This window comes from Porites lutea, chromosome 3 (assembly GCF_958299795.1).
Source record: "Porites lutea chromosome 3, jaPorLute2.1, whole genome shotgun sequence".
Lineage (NCBI taxonomy): Eukaryota > Metazoa > Cnidaria > Anthozoa > Scleractinia > Poritidae > Porites > Porites lutea.
The window spans coordinates 45,462,458-45,473,701 of NC_133203.1; the positions used below are offsets into that span (position 1 = coordinate 45,462,458).

The 11,244-nt window shown below is 39.7% G+C and overlaps 1 protein-coding gene across 1 annotated transcript; it reads right to left on the reverse strand.

The window, feature by feature from the left end:
* Positions 1-4,613: 4,613 nt before the first annotated feature.
* Positions 4,614-10,844, reverse strand: LOC140931253 (homeobox protein MOX-1-like). Its single transcript, XM_073381021.1, has 2 exons — positions 10,250-10,844; positions 4,614-7,743 (listed from the first exon to the last, which is right to left on the reverse strand). The coding sequence occupies exons 1-2, from the start codon at positions 10,623-10,625 to the stop codon at positions 7,475-7,477; spliced, it is 645 nt and encodes a 214-aa protein (XP_073237122.1). The 5' UTR covers positions 10,626-10,844; the 3' UTR covers positions 4,614-7,474.
* Between the last annotated feature and the right edge of the window lie 400 nt (positions 10,845-11,244).

Genomic DNA, 11,244 nt, shown 5'->3' on the forward strand with positions numbered 1-11,244 from the left:
TTGAAAGTAATTTGGATGATTATTTTGCTTAAAAATTTTATCAAATCGTAATCCCTAGAAGTCAAACCTAAAGCAAGGGTCACAATTTCGTAGCCTGTTCCAAGCGTTCAGATAGTGGAGAGCGGTGAGAAGTAAAGATAGCGATGAAAAGTAGCTCCTTTTTTTCTTCGCACCGCTCCCCACTATCTGAACGCCTGGAACAGGCTACAATTTCGTGGCATACAGATAAGGGTAACTACTGCTTACGGTTCCCAGCCAACAGGTCCCACATGTTTTGTGGAGAGCTAGCGGTTAAAGGAGTGCTTTGCACACAGTAAAGGACCTCCGAAGACGGCTTTGTCTGTAAAGAGGGTTGGCGGTTATGCTGGTGAGCCTCATTAAGGGGGAAACAGCGTTTCACGGTTGTCACTGCGTTGCCTGGGTGATATCAGGACTGCGCGTATGCGTGAAGTACTAGACAGGCCGTGGGTTGGTGTCATTGTTCCCTTTCCTCTAAAATGTTCGTAATCCCTAGGTTCCTCACGTGCGTTTTCGTACTTACCTTCGAATCCGTGTGTTAACGGCACAGTCCCCATCCAATCAGACTTGAGTGCAAAAAGCCTGGGACATCTCTCCGCGTCCAAGCCACGACGAAGACGTTCCAGACCCTCACGGATAGGCTTTGGTAGATTGTGCTCGAAAAAAAAGCATATTATGCTTTTAGCAGTGCTCATAGTTTTTAGAAATTATGCCAAAATTATGCTACTTTCTGAAAATTATGCTCTCTGTCACCGAAATTATGCTACTTAAATTTTACTCTGATTTTGAGGAAAATAAAGATCATCAGTAGCTTAACTCTATCAATTTTGACTTTAATGAACATTCATATAGTCCACCTTCCAGTCTTACAGTCTTTAGCATCGCAAATACGCATGTGCGCACCTCGAAAAGCCAAATGATTAACAAATAACACCACAATCAACCGTTTCTGGGTTCTGAATCCGGGTCAGAAAGTTAAAGCCCGCATACTTGTTTTAGACGCCATAAGGCAAAGCCCTCAGTTCAGTATAAAGACAACTACGCATGTTGTTAATCTCTGTGTTATCGGTTATCTTACTGAAGCATCACACAAGCATGTAAATAGTCCACGAGAGCATGCTCTTGTGAATCGTTGAACGATGAGTTAAGAATAGAGAATACTCGTTCAGCGGCTGCAGACGAAGGCTGCACCAGCAGAACCTTCATAACTGCAGAAGACCAATGGGGTAGGTTATCAGGTTGTTGCCTCCACCACTTCACTTTATGACTTTATCTTCTTCGCAGGGAACGATGACGTCCTGGGCGGCGGCAAGATAGTTAGGCAGTCTCTCAGATACGCACAGGGTGACCTCTGCCGCCTGCCAGACCATATTTGACCATGGGCCTTAGCACAGACCTCAATATTTTCCAAAAACAAAACAGAAATTAAATAAAAACTGAATTATGCTAGAGCTATGATGGGATTTTTTGTTTTCAACGCATAAAAGCTCGGATTATGTTAGCAGTGCTAAGCTGAAATAAAAGCTTAAAATAATGCTCGTTCTGCTTAATTATGCTTAAAATTATGCTAGCAAAATCTACCAAAGCCTACTCACGGATGTAAGTAAAAGGCGCGCGAAAATACGAACGCGTGATCTGGGAAAAGGAGGTGGTTAGGTAAAAAAGAGTTTCCCCAGTTTCCTCCAATTTTTTTTCGTGTTCGTGGTTTCTCAATTTCGCGGATCCGACTATCTCGAATAGGCTAGCGTCTTCCTAGAAATAGGTAGATATTTCCTCGTGATTTAACCCCTACACCCCCGCTCTCTTCCGCGCTAAAAGACCACTTTGTGTCACCAGGAGGCGAAAATGAAGAGTATTTCTGCCCTCGCTTTTGATTTCAATTGTTTATCACTGGTGTCAGGAGCCTATTATTTTCGTGCTTGTGATACTCTGAGAAAGAGAGAGCGTCACACCCGCGTTAAGCTGTACACGCCAATAGACAGCGAATGCAGTGGTTAAAATAGCTTACAGGGGCCCATTACCCTTCCTACAATCTTAGAATAAAATGGAAAAGCAAGCCCTCTTTCCAGTCTCCGAAAAATCAAGGATGAAGCCGTGCGAAAGCCAAAACGCGCCATTTCCTATCTATGATTAAGAGAGGGGTTGAAGGCAAGGGGAAGGGAGTCGTAACTTTCAGTTTACTTTTTTTGTCCATCCCTTCTGCTTTTACAGCAATAAGATTAATCTCGTTTACACCTTCATTCGCCTGTTCACCATCAGGCAACAACACTTCAATCTCATAGAGCCTAACAGACTTAATGCAGGAGAAAACGTGATTGGCTTCTAGTTTTGTTGAATTGAAAGGAGTGAACGGTATGACGACGATATCCCAAGTTTTAATTCCAATTTTGCGTTCTCCCCGGGGGAATGTAGGGTAGGGTGCACTTTTCTATATGGCCTTAGCCTGGGACCAGGCTCCGTCGTGGGGGAAAAAGGCAAAAACGGGGTAAAATGGGAAAAATATCGGCGAGCGACACGAGCCGAGCGGTGGTCTGGGGAGGGGAAACGGGCGGCGGAGCCTCCACCACCCTTTCTCCCCCCAGACTACCGCTCGGCTTGCTGCGCTCGCCCATTTTTTTTTCCGCGCACGCCGATTTCCCCCTTTTCCCCCAATGCGGAGCCTGGTCCCAGGCTAATGTGGCCTCAGACACGGGAGCGAGCTGTTGATGGATCGATTTTTGGCCTTTGTCTTCTTAACCGGGTAAAGGAATTTATCGTAGTTAATGTTCTCTAAGTCGATCTGTTGCTCCAGAAAGACCAAACTACATACAACCCCTAACTCTATTATAAGATTCATCAAATGCGTGTCACAGATGCCTTTTGAGGAGTTTTACTGAATATATTGAGTCTTGATTGAAATTGAAGTCCTTCAGGAGCTTTCAGGTAATTCAGGAAACGCACGTGCGCGTGCCATGCCATGATCGGCGGCCTTTACAGCTTAGGGTGGAGCCAGCCTGACCGAGTCGTTTTACGGAGTAGGCGTTCTTGTCAAATTTATTCATTTTAAAGATAACAACAGTATTTTTCCGTCCAAACCATGTGTTACGAAGCTGGTGGTCCAAACTATAATCACACACGAAAACCAGAAATATCTCAACTGTTTTCCGTCACCAGCCAAACATGTAAGCAATCGATTCTCTTAAGATTATCTTATTGACAACCGTAAAGACGCTGACCATCTGTCTTTTTGTTATATCGCAGGGGCAAGGGTCAGTTAAATTAAGCAACTGTTGCTAACAAGGTGTTTTCTTTTTTGGCTCTTATAATTTGCCCCTTTTGAAAGGAGAATTAATTGAAAGATGCAAATTACAGCAACGAACAATCAAGGCATTACGCAAGTTAGTGAAAATTTGTTGAAATGGTTTTTGAGGTTGTCAACTTAATACTTATAGTATGGGTTTCCTGAACGGTGGAAACCCAATTGTATTTCAGGAATCCTTCATAAAAAACGATTGATTTTAACAAATAGTTAAATAATTTTTTATTGCCTTTACTCCTCTCAGTAGGCGCCCCCGGAGGAAAGCGTTGTGCGATTCACGATACTTAACCCATACACCAAAGTCACGGGGATGCTCGTCAGAAAATTGACATTAAATCCTAGATTAAACCCATAAAGGAGACCAATGTGGGTGTGGTACAAGCTTAAACTAACCGCTAAAGAAAATTTTTGTGTGGTCAGTGTCACAGCATTTTTTTTCGTGTAATGTTGATACCTACATAGGCAAATAGAGTGGCTTTCCGTCCCCCAAACAATAGACCCTATGAACAAAATCTGCAATTGATCCCCTTAAGCGAGACGAGGTGCATCTCCGTGACTTTTATATGGGAGTCTTCCCCCCCCCCCTACCCGGGCCCGGCATTACAGGGATTAGCTGCGAGAGTGCCGATATATATCCCTGAACCCTTTTAAGCCTCTCAAGAGTAACAAGAGAGAATGATTCATTCTCTCTTGAGAGTGACCAACAACATTTTTCTTATAAATGAAGAGAAGAAGCCATGAGAATTAATAAAACGATCACAAGGGGAATGTTTTGATCTTGTAACAAATTCTTTTAAATCATTGTTTAAGCAAGTGTATAAATCTCAGTCCGGAGAATTGTACGTGGACATTGGGGCTTAAAGGGAATAACTTCTGCTTGCGTGCCAAGGCGTCAGGTTGCCTAAAAGTCGTCTTAGCTAGTAGTTAACGGCTTCACTCATCAAGTATTTTTCGTCCACATCCCCTCAGTGGAATCAACGCTTACCGCGACAGGATTAACTCTGTCGATAGAGTGCTTGATTGAAAAGCGCGAGGTCGCGGGTTCGATTCCAGGGGTTGGACCAATACTCAAGGTCTTGAAAAAACTGAGAAGTGAAGATCGGCTAGACCTTCGTGTGGCTCAGATGACCACGTAAAATGGCGATCCCATCTCCATTAGGTGTCGTAAAAATATAGTGCCCCCAATTAGTATACTTTCGTGCTAAATATATCAACACTCAAAGAGGGTTGGTTTGGCTGTTGGACTTCCAGCGGTTCAGTAATATTTACAGGTGATTCTTATTAATAACGATTTTCACATGCTTTCTTTTATTTTCTCTGATATCATTTGGGTTACATGAAGTTCTTATCATTTTGTACTGTCTTGGTAAATACATTTTCAAAGCATTCTTGTAAATAATTAAGACAAACAATAAATAGCGCTTACATAAAGAGACTCGTCTGATCTCTAAATATTATGTGCAAAACTGTTACTGACAATCACTGATTATAATTAGGTGTCCTGCTTAACCTCTGCCTAACGAAACATTAACCCTTTAAGCCCCAATATCCACATACAAATTCTCCAAACTGATCTCTATACATTTCCTTTAAGAATTAGATAAGAGAATTTGATAAACGATCAAAGTATTTTCTCTTGGGTGATCATTTTATTAATTCTCATAACCTCATCTCATGACAATGTATGGATATCGTTAGGAGAAAATTGCTGTTGGTCACTATTGGCACTTAAAGGGTTAAGTCAGACTAACTAAGCATTGCTAAATGTGAAGTTTACATGAAAGGCGTTCGGTCCAAGGTTTGAACTCATTAATTTACTACCTGTAATCTTGTACAAGGCCCGTTTCAAACGTAGTGCTTCTGCCGTGCCGAACTCAATTTATCGAATTAAATTTGACTTTAGCACGGCAGTAGCTCGACTTGGTTTCAAACGTCGTGCTACCGCCGTGCCGAACTCAATTCATAAATCATAAGTACATTAGAATATATTTAAAAGTTTGCTAAACCGTTTCTGTTTTTTTGTGTTTTGTTTTCGGCAACAGCCTTTCTATTCGACTGAATTAAATTCGACGTCTGAAACCAAGTCGTGCTAGTGTGATCAAGTGTTGTGCTTGCTACAGTCGAGCCAGCTTAGCACGCCCGGCAGGAGCACGACGTTTAAAACAGGCCTAAGGTGGTTTTTACTTTTGAGTCTGCAGATATAATCCTGTGGTGTGACCACTCAAATGAAAGCTCTTTGATAGTACTTTGACATGGTACTATTTTTTTTAATTTTACTGAATGAATTTTGAAATTGGTTGAATTCCGACTTTAACTACTTGTCAGGGAGAAACCAGGTTTAGCCCTAATGCCGGGTTGTGAACTGAAGTTAAAGATCGTTAAGGAAGGAGCTGTGTCAAAAAAAAATTATCAAATTTAAACAGTAGGAACTACCACCAAATCGAGTGAAACAAAAAAATAGCCGCATAAGACATTTAAAAAAGGTATAAACATAGCAAATACGAAAGGAGGCACCGATGGATAAACTTGAAGAAGATTTAAACGGATTGGAATTGTGGGTTTTTGAACTTGTTAGCCTAACAGTTTTTCAAAGTTCATTTTTGTTGTTTGCTTCTTGGAAAGCACGGACAAGAAGCTGTGATTTTATCATTTACAAGTAATTTCTTCGCTAACTTTAACTTCCGTAGGGGATAAGAAAACTGGTAGTAATAAAGAAATGAATTGGGCAGCCGTGACACAGACCCTTAAAGGTTATGTAAAACTAATTCAGTTCTTTGTAATTTGAATGAATGGATGGTGACCACAAAAGGAAAGTTTGGACTTTTTGATAGAGTTAAAAAAATTAGCTGAAGTATCAAAAAAAAGTATTTTGTTTAAAGAATCATAAAACTGCTTTAGAGCTTCTCTATCCTCTGAGCGAATTTCCCATTTCAAATTTTTCTTCCAGGTTCTAGTTATCTGAGGGAGAGGATGCTTGATGAAAAATGATATCTTTCGAGTAAAGTTGCTGCCGGCTATTTGTGGCTATTTTCAGCAGCGGAAAAATTAGTCTTTAACATGAATGAAGATAGTGATCAGTAAAAATAACTGAGCATCTAATTTAGAAAAACCTTGATCCATATCTTTGGACAGGGACTGCTCAAGGAATCTTAAGAGAGTGAATTCCGTTCATGAATGAAGACGGTTGTAATCTAAAAATTTCTGTATCAGGGTGAAAACTTGCATTCTTAAAAAAAATTAATAAAAAACAGATTTTTGGAAAAGTGTGATTTAAAGGTGCTTTCATTTGAATGTAGGACACGCCTAAAAAGTTAAGTGCGACTACGGTGATAAATTAATTGATATAGTTCAAAAAGTAAGGAATCTTATTTGGCTTCTTTCCAAGATCATAATATTATATTAGAATCTTTGAGCAGGAAATACCATTTAACAAGAGGCAGATGCTTGTACGGCGCCACGGGCAAAAACTGCTGAACAAACCTTAATTAAATTAGCCAAATTGTGTCGCGAAAAACCTTCAACAATAAATGGCTTAACCCTTTCGTGGTAATATTATTGCATAACAAAACGAGCACGGTTATTTCTGATGGTCCATATTTACAAAAGATTAAACAGCGTGGTTATGGAAATAAATGGATACGCCAAAAATGAACGGTTTTGGTAAAATAATGGAGTGGAATACAAACTAACCTAGATGTTAATCCTTCATTTTCAGAAGGTCCTCCTCATAAACTCTTTAAATTTCTTTGAAGAGTTCACTTACAAAACAAACAATAACAACAAATGCAAGACTAAAAATTTCGAAACTTCTCAATGGCCATGGTTTTCCTACCACGGTTCAATGTAATTATTATTTATCTTTACAAAGGCATCGCCATATTTCATTCCCTTCGGCCAACGCCCTCCCTAACTCTTCCTCTCATTAAAGTTTCCTTGAAAAAAAACGTTTATTCACATGTACTAAAGTTTGATTTTATAGAAGCTAGGATCTGCAATTAAATAACCATTTTGGGATTATTGGGTAAAAAAAAACGAAACATTTTTGTGGAGAAACCATGAAAACGATGTATGGTTCTGTTCAGGCTCTATAGCAGATCAAAAAAGAAAGAAATTGCTAATTAGGTATCAGACATTTGGTTCTGCAATAATTGTAACTCTTCAACAAACAGCTAAGTCCATGTGATCCACGACACCTATCTTTCTTGGGGGCACTCCGCCTCGAACTCTTTTCCACTTCATACGCCTGTTCTGAAACCACACCTTAACTTGCCTCTCGGTTAAATCTAAGCTTACCGCCACTTCGTATCGCCTTAGTCTTGTCAAGTAGTTGTTTCTTTCAAACTCTTTTTCAAGCTCATGAAGTTGGTACTTGGTGAAAACCGTTCTCTCTTTTCGTGATTTGTTTTTGCTTGCTTCTGTCTTTTCGTCTGAGGAAATTTAAAATTCAGGAATTACTTATGAAATAAATTTTAAACCAAGACTTCAAACGTTAGTATGAACTCCCTAAAATGCCCCTTTTTCCAACTCAGTGATACATCATGTTAATCTTAGAGTATTGCCAGAAACTTTCTTCAGGAGATATAAGCAAAAAAATGTAATAAAACTATGCCAGAAACGAAGTAAGTTGTATTCTAAACATACAGCTTTCTTAGCCTTGGGAGTTTCCCAGTGTGGAAATTGGGACGTTTTGTGAGAAACTGTCAAGCTTTGACCCAAACCCCCTATAAACTTCTTATATTAATGGAATCCCCGTGGCACTTCAAACCATTCTAGGAAAAACAAAATGGTTCGGATTATCGAAGGCTGTGAAAAATGAGCGCAAAATTACTGTGTTTGACTGGTGAGGGTAAGTTAGGTTTGGTTCGAATAATCGGAAATTTCGAAAAACCAAGGGTTTGGAAAACTGGTATTCTATACTGTATACGCCTATTCGTCGACAGAAAAAAAAAGGTTTATGAACTGCGATCCACTTTTAGCCTTGTACACGTATATCGCACACTTTTTAAACAAGAATGGCTTATGTGCGTTTGTGTTCTCAAACCCTTTTATCCACTGCACCTAACCTTTTCTTTTCTAAAACAAAGCAAAGTGAAAATATAGGGAAATTCCTAATCTTAGTGAAAAAATCGTGAAGAAAAAATTAATATATAAAAGTGCTGAGCTCAAGAAGCTTCATACGAATGGTGATTTCGCCCACATTCTCAAAACTTAGAAGTACTTCACCTCCTAGGAGCGGTCATCCTTTGCAATATGAAAAGGGATCGACAGGAAAATTAGTTCGAGTTGGCGAGGAATTCGAGTTTTACGAGTTCGAGCTAACCGAGTAAAAATGATTGAAACAGATTGAAAAGGTGGGTGAAACTTGGCAAGGGAAATGAAATGGGACTTAGTTCGAGTTAGATGGGAGTTCGACTTATCGGGGTTCTACTTTATTACAGAGACCAGTGTGGGATTCGAACAAAAGCAAAGGCAAACTTTTATGAGAATAGCCTAAACCTGAACTCAAATGACTGAAAAAATTTGAACTTAGAAGGCGCGTGATTGAGCTTACCAGACCAGACTAAGCCATATTCTCGTGATAAAAGCGTGTAGAGAAGGCAAGAAATGACATGCTCAAAAAGCAATCGAGACGGTTATTTAAGTGTGTAATATGTTTGAAAGTTTTATTATGTCTCAATACAGTCTTCTCTTCTCCGCGTACATAATCCCAAAATATGCTAGGACTACAAGGTCAGTGAGTTATAAGAATTAAAAAAGGTAGTCCTGACTTGGTTTCGCACGGTCGTGTCTGTTTGTCAGAAAATAGTTCAAAAAAAGAAATTAGATTTTTTTTTTACCATTGGCACTATCCTAATTGCTGACTTGGGGACACATTTTTTCTTTTAATAAGGAACAAATAATTGGTGCTGCCGTATTTCGAAGTCTGTGCTGAATTTTAAAATTGGGCGTTTAAACCCTTATAGTTCGAGTCACAGATTATAGCTCCTACTTCTCATAGACATGAACAAGAAGTACTGTAGCACCTAGATGTCTCGAATGCCTCAATTATTCATGGCGATACCCATCATAGCATTTTCGAAAAGTCGGGTCTATTCATATCCTTTACATGGGAAGTGAAAGTTCAGCGAAAGAAATACGACCAGGCATATTGGCGCTTGATAAGCTCTTAACTCTCTGACTTGCAATTGTCAATTGCGTAGAAACCTGTCTTTTAAAAGGCTAGGACTGTAATGAAGTCATATTAAGTGATTTTAGCAACTTAAGTTTCACGGACACTGTTAAACATTGCAATTTGCAACTTCTATGTTTGCATCAGATTATATATTTGGTCGTTCTGATTTTGGTCACTTTTTTCGGTTGGAATTTGAGAGCGCTGTAAGCTCTGACACACACACACATTTATAACGACGGTATATTTATCTATCATAGTGAAGTGAGTGGCAATTAAATTTGAATTAACTAGTTTAAAACAAATTGAACTAAAACAGTATACTGAATTCAGAGTCAAGATCCTTTTCGTCTTTCCCAGAGAAAGGCGACATAACAAAGAATTAAAGAAGCTGTGAGAAAGAAGATGAACAAAGTGTTTTCAATAAATTTAATTACAACTAAATTCACTAAATCAGTGTTTCAGTAGGAATTTACAGGAGAGAAGCAAAGTCAGTTTCATAGTTGTTTATGCATCCAAAACTAACGCGTTGACAATAACATTTGGAAATCTTGAGAGACGCGCGTACAAAACATTTCATGGACATCCCACACTGTTCTCTTGTTTGATAGAAAAATAGAAAGCTAATACTAAGTGCACAAAACTAAGTGCACAATGAACAGTTCACAAGGTCGAGTATAAAACAACATGTAGAAAAGATATAGGAAACTATAACCCTAATTCAGTTTGCGTATTCAATCTAAAAACAATCTTTGTCACTGTACCTTCATCGCTGAGTTCCTCAAGAAGTTTATCCACGTTGCATGTTTTTCTTAAAGGCCCATCGATACAGCCGCTAATGGAGTTCATAATAGGCGGCGGAGTGGGAGGAAAATGACGAAGAGTTGTCGTTAAAATCTCTCCCTTTGAGGGCGTGCTATCGGCAACCATTTTCATGCTCTGTGCATGGGCATGACTCGCGACTGGATTTGGGATCGGGACACGCTCGTACTGCGCTTGATAGCTTGGACCAGTGTGGTATCCATAGTTTGAGAAGCGGTAGTTACACGGTGCGTTCATGTCAGGACCGCCGTAAACGTACGCGTTGGGGTAAGATGGCGGCTGATACGCGGCGAAATTCGTGGAAAAGAAATCGTACATATTTGTATTGGCTCCTACTAACAATTTGATTTACGTTGCATTTGTCGGCGGCGTCCCTCTTAAATAAGCCACCCTCAGTGGGTGTCCATCAACACCGTAAAAGATACACTTCACCATTTTGTGTCGCTGTCTTTGAAGTTTGGAACTCTACTCTAAGATGTCTATCAAAAAGCGGCATTTTACCGTCGGAAAATCACAACACGTCATGGTTTCGGCGCTAACGTTTAGCAGATTGGGGGAGTGATCTGTCCTGAAAGCTCGGAAATTGATTCACGACCGCCGCCATTTTCCCCATCGCATTCTTTTAGGACCTTTTGGGAGCTCCTCTTGAGTTCGAGGGCACCCGTGAACAAGTCCCTATTTTCGTTCGGGATAATTGTTTCGAAACGAGTTCTAATGTTTTATTTGTCGCTTTTCTGCAAATATTGAGGGTTGTTTATGTAAAAGGCAATCCATTAGCGATGTTTATTTACCCTTGCTGTTTTTCTGTGGGGTTCAACCCTCTCTGCCGCACTGAACTCTACACAGCTAATTAAGCTGGAATTTTAATTTGCATCATTCTTTCCTCTCAAAAGTCTTACAACGAAATGCTACATTTTCAAACAAATCGAGGTCTTAA